Source organism: Amblyraja radiata, chromosome 14 (assembly GCF_010909765.2).
Source record: "Amblyraja radiata isolate CabotCenter1 chromosome 14, sAmbRad1.1.pri, whole genome shotgun sequence".
Classification (NCBI taxonomy): Eukaryota; Metazoa; Chordata; class Chondrichthyes; order Rajiformes; family Rajidae; genus Amblyraja; species Amblyraja radiata.
This window is the reverse complement of record NC_045969.1, coordinates 52,348,539-52,364,353: the sequence shown is the minus strand read 5'-3', so window position 1 is coordinate 52,364,353 and position 15,815 is coordinate 52,348,539. Positions and strand designations below refer to the sequence as shown.

The 15,815-nt window shown below is 42.9% G+C and overlaps 1 protein-coding gene across 1 annotated transcript in view; it reads right to left on the bottom strand.

Annotated features, from left to right (window-relative positions):
* Positions 1-6,379: 6,379 nt before the first annotated feature.
* glra2 (glycine receptor alpha 2) overlaps positions 6,380-15,815 on the bottom strand; it is a 225,165-nt gene continuing 215,729 nt past the window's right edge. Inside the window, exon 9 of the mRNA XM_033033354.1 lies at positions 6,380-7,541. Within this exon, the coding sequence (XP_032889245.1) occupies positions 7,266-7,541 (276 nt within the window). The 3' untranslated portion in view covers positions 6,380-7,265. The remainder of the gene's footprint in view (positions 7,542-15,815) is intronic.

Here is a 15,815-nt window from a genome sequence, read left to right as displayed (position 1 = left end):
TGACCAAGGCACAGGTTTACATAACCCTGAAGGAGGGGAGAAAGTGGACTCTGCATTTCACCCTGTGTAGGAAATGGACAGAGCAACGTGTAGAAAGGCTGTAAAGAAGCGGCAGGACGTCAGTGGCGAAGGTGCCGGGGACCTGCAGCAGCAGCCGCCGGCACAGGCAACTTGTATGGAGACATCAGCTGTGCCGGATTTAAACCCTGCGCTGGGAAAATCAAATCCTAGACCGGGCGGGAAGGCAAAGCGCAAAGTACATCACTGCGAAAGTGATATGGAGAAACAGCCTCCGGATAATACTTACCGATACCGAAGTAAGAATGAGTAGCTGCAGGATATAGCGCAGCCAGCAGCGGCCACTTTCGCGGAGCTGGGAAACCGGTACGAGTGGCTGCAGCATGTTCGGCCGTCAGCGACAGGTGCCGGGGAGTACCAGGACTGCGAGCAACGGCACAATTATATGGGGCGGCCGGGAGCGACCAGTGCCCGTAGGCATGGGGACCGGCTGCGGCAAAAACCGCGTGCGACTAGTGCCCGAGAGCACGAAGGTCGGCAGGAGCGGTTGGATAAAAGTACATCTCTACACATCACCTGCAAGCCAATACCTTTGCTGAGGTGTTGGCAAGAGATTTAACTCCAGGAAATTGTGGGGCTCTGAATGTGGCCAGTGCTAACTGAAGTATTTGGAGACACGTTGGTCAGGATGCTGGCTTCAAATCTGACCAGTTAGCCTTACTCACAGGTGTGCTTTTGTTCCCCTGAAACAGACATTATTGGAACAGACATTACTGTGTAATCCTGAGATGGGAATGCTATCTATCAGGAATTGTATTGGACTGCTGGATCCTTTAGTCTTAGCAGTAACCAAAAACATAACAGGACAAGGTATTGAACCGAAAGAAAGTTCTAAAGTCCTATCAGCGGGATATTAACGGCCGCACTATTAGAAATAAACATGACACTACTTCACCAGGATGCACTGGCCTTATATGCAAACCTGGAACCTCCCAAACCACTGATATAGAATGTGGAGGTATTCATTACTTGCTCCTTAGTTCAGCATGTACTGAACTGAACGTCATTCAGACAAAGAAGCAACAAATTAAAGCATATAATATCAGACATTATCTAATTCTGAACGCAGTCACGCGTCATTCAAACAATTTATGGGTCATTCTGACAGGCTAATGAAGTAACCGACTGACGCCACTATGGCGCTAGATGTGGGTACATTTGTTAGACATGGTCATAACCTAACATTAACAGTGACCAGTTTTATGGACACCGGGAGTAGTATGTCAACTATGGGTAGAAACTTACCGACACCACGTGACTATCTGGCCAACTCTATTTGTAAATTGAATTGAATTCTTATTTTATTCAGACATTTAGGTCTGAACGAAATGATATTGCCTGCAGCCATATAAGATTATAAACAACGGTGGTAGAAGGCAGAACCATTCATCACCATCCATCATAGACCTAACTTACTGGTTCTTTCTAGCAACATGGAGAATTACCCATGTTACTATCTATATTAACCTATTTATTGTACAATTGAAAGCACCTCTTGTACACCTAGGACTGACGGACCATAGGCGGAATCTTTTCAGCGGGTCGCAGACAGTCCACTCATTCAACAGTACTTGGTATTCTCTAGAAATAGGAAGTACATTCATAACCATTATCACCCACAGATCTATAAACAGCCATCTGTTCTGGAATTCCTGGCAAGCCTCCATTACGATGAGAGGCTTAGTCATAGTACCATAATTGCGCCAGGAGTGCTCTGTCTACATACCTGTCGAAGGTACAGAGCGACATTCTGTGGGGACACACACACTGGTAACAAAACTCATTAAGGGCATGTTAAAATTAATCCCCAAGAACTAGGTACATTCATATATGGGATGTGAGTTTTGTACTGACCAAGTTAAGAAACTGGTCTCCAGCTACAGCTCTGTCATTACAGAAACTGACTATGTAAACAGTCATGCTGATGGCCTTGGTCACGGCGCAAAGAGTCCAGTCACTACAGAAACTAAGGCTGGACAACATGATGAATTCATCAGGGAATTAAACCCGTCACATCAATCAAAGGGTCAAACCGAACAGACAGGGGTCAGCAGGCCTAAAAACAAAGTACAGAGCATATACGACAGATGGTCGTTGCTGTATTATAACTCATTTACTATCATACATGAAGTATGCTAGATCATCAGAGGGAAGAAATGTCATGTTTATCAGCTACTAATAGCCACTCAAAACAGTGACAGTCCAGATCATCTCTAAATGGCTAAGCTAGTCCTGACAAAGGCTGGAGTGGACTCTAAGGAGAAATTAAATCTTACTCCATCAGGGCTGCAGCTACATTGGCAGCTATGAAGCTGGACGTACCAATGGACAAAACCCTCAAGACAGTAGAATGGTCAATGGAGGAAACTATCCAACGACTTTATAACAAACCAGTTATTGAACCTGGAAGAATTGCAGAAACAGTTTAAAGTTCTGCATATAATTTACCGCATAAATAGGGGCAATAATTGGAATTAATATTTTACAGTTGGGTTTCAATATCGTATTATGTTTAATGATGTTAACATAATTCTCCCCCCCACAACCAAGGCAGTTGTGAAGCATGGACTCGTTCCACGGCATGAGGTCACAGAGCTTTGAAGTCTTCACGTAGTCACTCACGTGACTCCGAAGTAAAATAGTAAGATTAAACGAGAACTTACCAGTTTGAAGTTTGATCTGTATTTTATGAGGAGGAACGTTGAGGGAATACGTGCCCTCCGCTCCCACCCTCGATTAGTCATATCTTAAACTGGTATCTCTTTGATAATCTTACTATATTAGGTCATTATAGTGTTTCTGTGACCTCACACCGCTGCTTTGAAGGATGACACGCATGCGTCGTAAGCGGGTTCTTCACGTATTCCCTCAACATTCCTCCTCATAAAATACAGATCAAACTTCAAACTGGTAAGTTCTCGTTTAATCTTACTATTAGTAACGGTGTCAGGGGTAATGGGGAGAAGGCAGGAGAATGGGGTTAAGAGGGAATGATAGATCAGCCATGATTGAATGGTGTTGTAGACTTTATGGGCAGAATGGCCTAATTCTGCTCCTATCACTTATACCCTTATGAACTTGCCCACATCAACAAATGTCCCACATGTTCCATCTACACTAGTCCCACCTGCCTGCATTTGGCCCATATCCTTCTAAACCTATCTGATCCATGTACCTGTCTAAATGTTTCTTAAACATTGTGATAGTACCTTCCTCAAGTACCTCCTCTGGCAGATGTTCCATACACCCACCACTCTTTGTGTGAAAAGGTTACCCCTCAGGATCCTATTAAATCTTTTCCCCCTCATCTTAAACCTATGTCCTCTGTTTCTCAATTCCCCTACGGTGAGCAAAAGACTGCATTTACCGATCTATTTCTCTCACGATTGTGTACATCTCTATACGATAACTCTTCATCCTCCTTTGCTCCATATAATAGTCCACCCATGCTCACATTCTCCCTATAGCTCAAGCCCTCAAGTCCTGGCAACATCCTTGTAAATGTTCTCTGCACCCTTTCTAGCGTGACAACATCTTTCTTGTAACACGGTGCCCAAAACTGAACACAACACTCTAAATGCATCATAATGCTTCTTAAACAACTGCAACATGACCTCCGAACTTCCACACTCAATACTCTGACTGATGAAGGACAATGTGTCAAAAGCCTTTTTGACCACCCTATCTACCTGTGACGCCATGTGCAACAAACGATGTACCTGCACTCCTAGATCCTTCTGCCCTTTAACGCCCCCCAGAGACCTACCATTCACTAAGATCCTTCCCATATTAGACTTCCCAAAGTGCAACACCTCACATTTCTCTGTATTAAATTCCATCAACCATTCCTCAGCCCACTTGCCCAACTAATCAAGATCCTGCTGCAAGTTTTGCCAATCATCTTCACTGTCTGCAATACCATCGGGTGGCGCCATACATGGCAGCCTCGCCAATAGTCTGTCTCGTCCCTGGTGTTTTTAGTCTGTTTTTATTAGTATGTTTTAGTTTACTTTTAGTTTATGCATTATGTGGTGGGGGGTTGGGGGAAACTTATTTTATCTCTTCCCTTGACAGGGATGCGACTTTTTCCGTATAGTATCTCCGGCCTTTACCATGGAACTGGTGGTCCCTTTGTTAGCCCTCTAGCCCACTTGCCCAACCGTAGGATCTTCGACCGCCCCGATCGCAGGAGCCTCGATCGCCCTGATGCGGAGGGTTCGATCGCCCTGACTGCGGATGTTTCGATCGCCCCGACCGCGGGAGAAAAATAGGAAAGAAGGTATAAGTTATTTGCCTTCCATCACAGTGGGGAATATGAGGTCGCTAAAAAAACAAGATGGACGTGCTGCCTGCGCTGGTGGGGACTCGGAGGGATTGCTGTAAGTGCAGTGATCTCGGTGTTTGCGGGGACATCGCGCCATCAGCACATCCTGGTGTCTGGTGCGAGTGTGGACGGCTTTCTGACTGTTGGGGTGGACCGGGACTGCAGAGAGAGTGACAACTCTGGTCACATCACAGTGAAGGTGCGTGTGTGTGGCCCGGACATTGAACTGATGGCTGTGGGTCTCCGCTTATGCTGTGTGCCCTGGAGATTCTCACACGCCGCTGTGGTGGCTGTTTATGTTTAATCTTTATGTAGCTTTGTATCTTGTTGCTTTTTTGGTATGAATGTATGGTAAATCAAATTTCAGTGACCTCGGTACACGTGACAATAAAGGACCATTGAACCATTAAAGCATCCTCTTTTGTATCATCTGTAAACTTGTTAATCTTGCTGTAAATGTTCTCATCCAAATCATTGATGTAGATGACAAACAGTAACGGGCCCAGCACCGAACCCTGGCACACCACTAGTCACAGGCATCCAGTCTGAGAAGCAACCTTCCACCATTACCCTCTGCTTCCTTCCATGAAGCCAATTTTCTATCCATTCAGCTATCTCCCCTTGAATCACATGTTCTCAACCTACCAGAGCAGCCTACCATGCTGAACCTTGTCGAATGCTTTGCTGAAATCCATATGTGCAACGTCTACAGCTCTGCTCTCATCGATCTTTTTGGTCACATCTTCAAACAACAATCAGATTTGTGAGACACGACCTCTCACATTCCTTTCTAGCTTCCTGTAGGGTCCTCGGATGTATCTGATCAGGCCCGGGAGATTTCACTACCTTCATCGCGTCAGGACCTTCAGCACCTTTTCGACCGTAATATTCAATGAACAGCACCTCGTATTCTGCGTGGGAAGCCCCAATGTCTTTAGTGTGTAGGAAGGAATTGCAGATGCTCTATTAAATCAAAGATAGACACAAAAAGCTGGAGTAACTCAGCAGATCAGACAGCATCTCTGGAGAAAAGAAATAGGTGATGTTTCAGGTCGGGACCGTTCTTCAGACCCGAAGAAATCCGAATTTGGAATCATACAAAATCTTCTTCAGTCTGAAGAAGGGTCCCGACCCAAAACGTCACCTATTCCTTTTCTCCAGAGTTGCTGTCGGACCCGCTGAGTTGCTCCAGCTTTTTGTGTCTCTTCAATGTCTCTGGTGCTTTTTTGAAACCTATATATATTTCCCTCAGTTCCTTATTCGCAGAAGTCCCTTGGTTCTCTGGTATTTCTGGCAGGTTTTCTGTGCTTTCCATGAAGACAGGTGCAAGTTGGTTAATTAATTTATCTAGCATTTCTTTATTTCCCATTTTAAATTCTCTAGTTTCTTGCTGTAAGGACCTAAGTGCTGTAACAATCTTTTTCACTTTGCAGAAATGTATAAGCTCTTGCAGTTTGCATTTATATCATCTGGCAATGTTCACTCATATTCCTTCCACTCCTTCATATCTATTTTTTGGCCCTCCTTTGACATTCAAAGAAGAAAATATTGGAAGCTGGATAAAATATTCTGACGTGAAATGCACTATAAACTGGGGATGCATTTCTAAGCAGTAATGTTTAATAGTTCAGTATAGATAGAAGCTGTATTGGAAAAATAAATCACTACTCTCTCCGTTCAATAAAATATCACAAATAATTTCCTATTTTTCCACTCACCAATAAATGATGCTACGTATTATATTGGAGAACCGCAAACATTTTATATCAGAGGCAGATTAAACAAGGAATAAGTTAGAAGAGTTTAATATTCTTTGAGACAATAACCAATCTAAATGCTACTTGTTTCTCCTATACTAACATAAAAAGCTACAGTGTTAAGATCTATACATTGATAGACTGAGCTACACCATTTAGGAAACAACAATCTTATTAAATATACAATAGTGCAAGTTGCACAACATGGAATCAACAGTTTGGTACCTTGAAATGCAGGTGAAGCAAGCAACAGAATATTTTAAATTCGTGAGGATCTTCCTAGATATTCAAATAATAAGTGATTACAATCTGACTTTTTGTGCCATTAAATAAATCACATGACATTAAACAGTTTTAATATCTTAGTTCAATTATTAATTTTCTTTCTGATGTGAAAAATATTAAAATGTTCCACCAGAATATCAGTAATAATTTTGTTTTCACACATAGAAAGAATGCTTAAAATCACAAAATGAGCCTGGTGATCACTAATGTCTACAAAGAATGGAATGCAGCTCAGTTGGATATTGTTTTAATATAAAGGCAGTGGTTTTCTGTAAAATTTTGGTCCGCTCTTGATTCATTGTACTGGAACCATTGTAAACATACCAATCTTTGAAAAAAAAGTGATATTTTGTTTCCGTTGCATATCCATAAAAACTACCACTCCTTAAAAATATGAATCAACCTTCCACTTGCTTTCTTCTCCTTGATCCACTGCCTCTATTCCTCTTCCATCTCCCCCCCCATCCCCCCCCCCCCCCCTCCCCTCCAAACCTCTGTCCACTAACATCATACAGGCTCAGTTATCTCAGTCTTCCAGAATTGGCAATGGGCAAGTTTACAGAGAAAATAATTCAGTCAAGGGCAGACATTGGAAGAAGACGTCTCGAAGGTTAATGCAGTACACTGCGCCCTTATTTTAGGATTTTAAAGTTTTGCATTCTATTGCTATCCCAACTGAATGCAAACATTAAGCGTTTCTTCATTCTGCGTTAGTCATTTTATTGAGAGACAGTGAACAATAAAGATTATTTAGCACAACTTGGTCACGCACAGTCCAGGCGAGGACAAGCCTTCTGCTAGGGCACGCTGCCTACTGCCTACTACTGATGGACATCTTCATGTCGTATAATTTTGTATGTAATCCAGTAAAAGATGTTAAAAATGAGGAATGCCAAAGGGAAGGCAGCACGGGATATCATGTCAATCCTTTTTGCTCTGTCAATGAACTTCTTCCTGACGGCTTCTGCATCCGTGGGCTGTGGCGGTGGAGGAGCTGGAGCGACCGTCGTGACAGTACTGCCATCCATGACTTGAAGGCAATGACCCACCCCGTATCCACTGAAGTTGAAGCGACTCTCCAGAACCAAATCATTATCCTGTGGGAGATAAGGGACGATGAGAAAGGACAGTCCAAGAATACATTGGCAGTTCTTGAATAAGGCACACAACAAACCTCTCAAACTCACTTCTCAAAGACAATTAGGAATTGTTGACCTTGCCAATGATGTGCAAATCTTGAGAAGCATATTAATGTTAAAAAATCTGAAGAGTTACAACCTGATTTAGATAAATCCACCATTATTTTTGCCCTGCCAAAGTTACAGTATTTAGGCAAATCATCTCTTTATGGATAAAGACAGGGTGTGCCGATGTTAAGATACTAAATTCAGGCAAGACCAATGTTTATGGTGTTACACAGGGACATGCTAAAGTTGATTGGAGTAGATTGTTTGCAGGTAAAAGACATCTGGAAAGTGTAATGCTTTTAAAAGAGTGATGTCAAGGGGCAAGGCAGGTGGGAAGAAGGAAGCCTGGATGACGAGAGAAATTGAGGTTCTGGTCAGGAAAAAAGAAGAAGGCATACAGGCAGCAGAGAGCAAGTGTATCGGTGGAGGAGTTTTTGGAACTTAGGAGCATATTCAGGAAGGAAATCAGCAGGGCAAAAAGAGGGTAGGAGGTAGCTCTGGCAGGTAAAATAAAGGAAATCGCAAGAGATTTTATATATACATTAAGGGAAAGAGTTTAACTGGAGGGAGAGTAAGACTCCGCAGAATCCAAAGCGGTCATTTCCATGTGGAACCGCAGGAGGATGAGCAAGGTCCTCCATGAGTGTAATTACCATGGAGAAAGACACGAAGACTGAGGAACTTGGAACGGTTAAGGGAGATGTATAGAAGGCCGTCCGTATTACGGTCGAGGAGATGCTGGATGTCCTTAGGCATATGAAATTAAATAAATCTCCTGGGCCTGATCAGGTATATCCAAGGACACTGTGGGAAGCTACATAAAAAACTGCAGGAGCCCTGGCTGAGATTTATAAATTATTATTAGACCCTGGTGAGGTATCGGAAGACAGGAGGGTAGCTAATGTTGTGCCTCTATTTAAGAAAGGCTGCATGCAGAAACCTGGGAACTATAGCCCTATGTGGGAGATCATGTCGTACAAACCTGATTGCTTTTTTTGAAGAAATATTCAAAAATTATAGTGAATTGACCTGGAAGCAAGGTCAATTCTCCTACCTTCGTCTAATTGAGATGCAATAAGCACAAATCAAAAAATCTTAACATTAGTATTGCTGGTTGAACATTTCTTACCTCATTTAAATTTTATTCTTACAGAAAAAATATCATTTTGCAGTCTCGAGTATTTACTGGCAAATGCATCAAACTTGACTTGAGCTACAAGATTCAATAAGGCTATCATCCCAAGAGTGGCACGAGTAAGCCAGTGGTAGTTAAATTACTTGCTTGGAATTGTAATCTCCCGATGGCAAGAATTTCTCCCACTACATCACTTATCTCAGGAGATAATTTCCAGTACATTTCCCACCACCTACATACATTTTATTTTTTTTATTGACCAATAAACCAATTAACAAATATGTTATGTATTCCAAGTATATCTCTTTGGGAGCATTACAGGCATATTAAAATATTTGAATAGTCGATGTGAATGCAAGCTACCAAGGAGCAGCAGATTACTGTACAGATGCTGTCACAGCTGGCTGGCTGCCTGGGCTTCTACCCTGTGCTGAAACTATGAAAATTCACCCAATATTTCAAATACGCGTTTATGTCCTCTAAAGTAACCATTCAGAAACCTAAGATAGACACAAAAAGCTGGAGTAATTCAGCGGGACAAGCAGCATCTCTGGAGAGTAGGAATGGTTTCGGCTCGAGACCCTTCTTCAGACTCTGTTTCAGAAACCTACTTGATATGGTATACATTTTCCCACACTTTTGGTGAATTGTCATTGGGATTGTTTCCAAGGCAAAAGTCTGAGAGAAGACAATTTTTAAAGCTTTGCTCAAAAAGAAACATTCCTTTCCATTCATTTTAGAGTCATAGTCATAGAATAATACAATGTGGAAACAGGCCATTCGGCACAACTCGCCCACACCCGTCAACAATGTCCCAGCTACTCTAATCCCACTTGTCTACGCTTGGTCCATAATCCTCCAAACCTGTCCTATCCATGTACCTGTCCAACTGTTTCTTAAACAATGGAATAGTACCAGCCTCAACTACCTCCTCTGGCAGCTTGTTCCATACCATCTTGAAAAAGTTACCCCTCTGATTCCTATAAAACATTTCCCCTTCACCGTGAACCTATGTCCTCTGGTCCTCGATTCCCCTACTCTGAGCAAAAAGCTCTGTGCATCTGCCCGATCTATTCCTCTCATGATTGTGTATACTTCTATAAGATCTCCCCTCATCCTCCTACGCTCCATGGAATAGAGACCCAGCCTACTCAACCTCTCCCTATAGCTCACACCCTCCAGTGCTAGCAACATCCTCGTAAATCTTTTCTGAACCCTTTCAAGCTTGACAATATCTTTCCTATAACATGATGCCTAGAACTGAACACAATATTCTAAATGCGGTCTCACCAATGTCTTATACAACTGCAACATGACCTCCCAACTTCTATACTCAATACTTTGACTGATGAAGGCAAAGTGCCAAAAGCCTTTTTGACCACCTTATCTACCTGCGACTCCACCTTCATGGAACCATGTACCTGTACTCCTAGATCCCTCAGCTCTACAACACTACCCAGAGGCCTACAATTTAATGTATAGGTTCTACCCTTGATCGATGTCCCAAAATGCAACACCTCACACTTCTCTGTATTAAATTCCATCAACCATTCCACCGCCCACCTGGCCAATCGATCCAGATCCTGCTGCAATTGTTCACAACCATCTTCACTATCTGCAAAACCACTAACTTTTGTATCATCAGCAAACTTGCTAACATTGCCCTGTATGTTCTCATCCAATGTTATCTCCAAAATGTTATCTCCAAATGTTAACAAGATGTTATCTCCAAAGTGAAGAATCCCTAAAAGGGCAACAATCCTCCTGTTGCTGCAACATGGATAGTAACAACCAAAGATTACAACTTAGATTGAATTAATTACAGGCAAAGTACAATAAAAGTATATAATTAAAAGTTGAGATTGAATGGAATGAGAATGCTTCACAGAGTGGCGGTTGGATACTTCTTAGGTAGACACAAAATGCTGGAGTAACTCAGTGGACAGGCAGCGTCTCTGGAGAGAAAGAATGGGCGACGTTTCAGGTCGAGACCCTTCTTCCCAACTCTTAAATAACAGCGGGTCAGGCAGCAACTCTGGAGGACATTAATGGGTGATGTTTTGGGTTGAATCCATTCTGCAGATTGATTGTAGAAGGGGGTTGAAAGCTGCAAAAGACATGGGGATGTGACAGAGCCTGGCAAGTGATAGGTGGATAACGGTGAGGAGGGAGAGATAGATCAGCCATGATTGAATGGCGGAGTAGACTTGATGGGCCGAATGGTCTAATTCTGCTCATATCCCTTATGAAAATGGTGACTGGGGTTTTGGTTGGCAGATGTGAGGACAAAAAAACTAGAGGTGAAAAGAAAACAGAATGGTAACAAAAGAAGACACAAAGGAGACAAGGAGACAAATCAGTGTCAAATGAGGAGAGAAGCAGAGTGTCTGAGAAGTAAAATGTAAAGCCAGAGGGAGAGATATAAGTGGAAATGGATGGGGAGGAGAGAGGCCTGATAGTGGGAGAAATGGGTGCGCACCAGGGTGGTGGTGAGGGGTGGGCAACAAATAGAAGTGGGAAGAAAAGACGTGTGTGAACTAAAATTGGAGAGTTAAATAATCATACCGTTAGGTTGTAAGCTACCAAGCGGAATATGAGGTAATGTTCCTCCAGTTTGTGTCTGGCCCCAGGACCTCCCCAACTCAGTAGGCACACATTCCTCCTAGAATTTCCCACATGCCCAGTCACCTTGGTCTTTCCCCTCCTTCCCACACTCATCACTAACCCCCGAGTCCCCATTTCCATTTTAAGTCTTCATTTCCATTTTATCTCCCACTTTTTCCTCCCTCCCAGCTATTCCCTTCCACTGATATTTTGGTTTTACATTTCACTCCTCCTCCTCTTCCTTTATCTTTTGTCTCCATTTCACCTCTAGTCTTTGTCACTTACTCCACCTATCTGCCAATCACCCCCCTCACATGCATCCACCTGTCATTTGCCAGTCTTTGTCCCACCCCCACCTCTCTTTTCAGCTTTCTCCCAGCCCCCCCGACTCAATTTAGTCTAAAGAAGCATCACAACCCTAATCGCTGTCTGTCCATTCCCTCCTTAGTTGCTGCTTGTCCCGCTGAGTTTCACCAGTACTTTGCGTTTCCTTGTTTGGCCTATTGAATACATCTAGCACTTTCTACTTTAATTACAGATTTCTAGCTGCTGGAGTTTTCTTGCTTTTGTTTACATAGAAGTTTGTAGTGACCATGTCTGGAGAGTTATGTCTCAAGTTGATCAAACCAGGAAGAATATTCTTGCGTAGGAAGGAACCACAGTTGTTGGTTTACACCGAAGATAGACACAAAATGCTGGAGGTAACTCAGCGGAACGGGCAACATCTCTTGGAGAGAAGGAATGAGTGACGTTTCGGGTCGAGACCCTTCTTCAGACTGAGTGTCGGGGAGAGAGAGACACACAGAGATATAGAAGGGTAAGGTGTGACAACGAGAGATCAAAGAGGATGAAGATAAAGGAAAATGTAGAAACGTTGTTAGCTAGGGAAAGGTGACAACGAAGCATACACAAATAAAATTTAATCAGGAGAGTAAGTAGAATAGAGGTCATTAGGGTTTACTAGATTTCAGGACTAATGAGGAGATTCAGAAAAATAGGCCAATGTTCCCTAGTCTTTAGACTTTAGTAATACAGCACGGAAACAGGCCTTTCAGCTCATCAACTAGCGATCAACCCATACACTACCACTATCCGAAACACTCTAAGGGCAATATACACTTTTTATTTTTTATTTTTATTTTTTTCTTTATTTATTAAAAAAAAATATATATATATATTTTTTTTAACAATTAAAATATATATATATATTTTTTTTTAACAATTTTACCCAAATCGGAGCACCCGGAGAAAACCCACCCGGCTGCGGGGAAAACGTACAAACGTACGAGAGTCTTCTCCAGACTAGAGTCAGGGGAAAGGGAAACGAGAGGGATAGACGGTGATGGAGAGAGATATAGAACAAATGAATGAAAGATATGCAAACCAGTAACGATGATAAAGGAAACAGGTCATTATTAGCTTTGCTAGGTGAGACCAAGAAGCTGGTGTGACTTGGGTGGGGGAGGGATGGAGAGAGAGGGAATGCAGGGGTTACTTGTAGTTAGAGAAATCAATATTCACACCACTGCTGCCCAAGGGAAATATGAGATGCTGTTCCTCCAATTTGCATTTGACCTCACTCTGACAGTGGTGGAGGCCTAGGACAGATAGGCCAGTCTGGGAACGGGAAGGGGAATTGAAGTGTTTGGCAACCGGGAGATCAGGTAGGTCCAGGCGGACTGAGCGAAGGTGTTGAGCGAAACGATCGCCCAATCCACATTTGGTCTTACTGATGTATAAGAGCCCACATCTTGAGCAACGGATGGAATAGATAAGGTTGGAGGAGGAGCAAGTGAACCTCTGCCTAACCTGAAAGGACTGTTGGGGTACAAGTTCAGTCGTGTTTGTAGTCCCCACCATTATCCCAGGGAGAATCCCTATCAGCTCCTGAGCCAGGTCATACCTGCGGCAGTTTCTGCATCCCCACTGATTTCAAAGCAGGCAAAGGATCAGGAAGCAACAGAGAACTTGTCTATAATTATTTTAATGCTTTATTTATTTATGCGTTGGGATTTCTTTGTTAACTTCTAAGTTTTTAACTTTAAAAAACCCAATCCATTAAAAAATTCCTTACTTCCGTATAAATAGTTTAAATGGTTCTTGATCTCAGAAACATTTAAAACTTGTTACAGCTTTTGCAGCCAGGAAAGCCCCGTCCCCAGCTTAGCCAGCTGTCAAAAATGAGCTCTCCGTAAGCTGTGGATTTTTCCGCGGATGAAGCCTCCTGATGCACTGCATATAGTCCATCCTCTACTGAAACCATGTGTCTGGACTCTAAGGTACGAAAGGCCAGCACATAGACACTCATATTGAAATAAACAATTGTCCCTCTTTTTTGTGTGCTTCATTTGAGAACTGGAAGTAGGAACAAACTTACTCGATCTCCCGGTTGCCAAACATTTTAATTCCCCTACCCATTCCCACACTGACCTTTCAGTCCTAGATCTCCTCCATTGCCAGACTGAGGCCAAACACAAATTGGAGAAACAGCACCTCATATTTCGCTTGGGCAGCTTACAACCCAGTGGTATGAATTTCTCTAACTTCAATTAACCCTTGCTTCCTCTCTCTCTCCATCCCTCCCCCACCCAAGTTGTTGTACTAACTGCAAAGTCGTCTTGTTGAGTCTCATTGTCTGCAACTCGTTTTCACCTAGCTCACAGCTATCTTTATTATCGTTACTTTTTGCACATCTTTCATTCATTTGTTCTATATCTATTTATCACCGTCTATATCTTTCAATTACATCTCCCCTGACTCTCATCTGAAGACCTTCACCCCAAACGTCACACATCCCTTTTCTCCAGAGATGCTGTCTGACCCGCTGAGTTACTCCTGCGTTTTGTGTCTATCTTCAGTTTAATCCAGCATCTGCAGTTCCTTCCTACACATTCCTAAATAAACTTAGATTGTGTTTAAGAAGGAACTGCAGATGCTGGAAAATCAAAGGTAGACAAAAGTGCTGGAGAAACTCAGCGGGTGCGGCAGCATCTATGGAGCGAAGGAAATAGGTAACGTTTCGGGCCGAAACCCTTCTTCAAACTTAGATTGTCTTCGCTGGAGCATTGGAGTTTGAGAAGAGACATGATAGAGGTATATAACGTATGTGAGGCATCGAGTAGAAAGTTAGAACATTTTCCCAGGGTGAAACTGTCAAAGAATAGATGGCAGCTATATGATCTGACAGGGAAAATGTAAAGGAAATGTGTGAGGCAAGTATTTTTACCCAGAGAGTCGTGGGTGCCTGGAACGTTTTGTATGGGTGGTGGAAGCAGATACGACAGTGGCATTTAAGAGGTTTTGCGAGAGGCACATGGATATGCAGGGAGTGAAGGGATGGATCACATGCAGATAGAGGAGATTAGTTTACCTTGGCATCGTATTTGGGACAGACACTGTCAGCCAAAGGGCAGTTCTTGTGCTGTATGCTAAGTTCTATGCTGTCAGTCACTCAAGGGGACAGTTTTGGCCCTCTATTTCTGATAACACTCCACATGCAAGATCACCACATTTCCTCGACAAAGCACCTCACTGCTTTTGCTCGAAAGTCGAGTTGTAAATCAATATTCTGTGTTGATTCAGTCCTTCATGGAGCACCTTCTCATTTATAGGTGCACTAGATGGCGTGCACAGCTTGCTTCCTTCGTTCTGGCATCAACCGCCCTTTGCAGGCCGTTTATCCCCCACTCCAGACTTCATTGTTGCAAACACCAGAGCGCAGACTTACCACAATGATGAATGTACACAAAATTGCTGGGGAAACTCAGCGGGTGCAGCAGCATCTATGGAGCGAAGGAAATAGGCGACGTTTCGGGCCGAAACCCTTCCAAAGTTGTTGACGAGTTACCACAATGATGACGTGGGTTTACAAAGGCAAAATGTGTATTGGTATGTGTATGTGGTCTTTTTTTTCATGTGTGTATGACTGCAAAAACAACATTTCATTTGAGCCTCTATGAAGTTCAAGTGACAAATAAATTGTATTGTGTATTGTGTATTGTGTTGTGTTAGGAGACAGGTAACATAGACTAGGCTTGTATTTCCGTGCTAACCCTCTCAGGCACTGCAGAGTTTATGATGACTAGCACAGTTAACATAGGACATAGAACAATATAGAACAGGAACAGGCCATTCGGCCCTCAATGTCTGTGCCAAACATGATGCCAAGATCAACTCTTATCTGCCTGCATATAATCCATATTCCACTATTTCCTGCATATCCATATGCTTATCCAAACTCTCTTTAATGCCATTATTGTATCTGCCTCCATCACCGCCCCTGGCAGTGCGTTACAGGCACTCACAGCACTCAGTGTAAAACAACTGGCCCTGCTCATCTCCTTTAAACTTTGCCCCTCACACCTCAAAGCTATGCCCTTTAGTATTTGATATTTCCAACCTGGGAGAAAAATTTCTGACTATCTACCCTATCCATGTCCCTCATC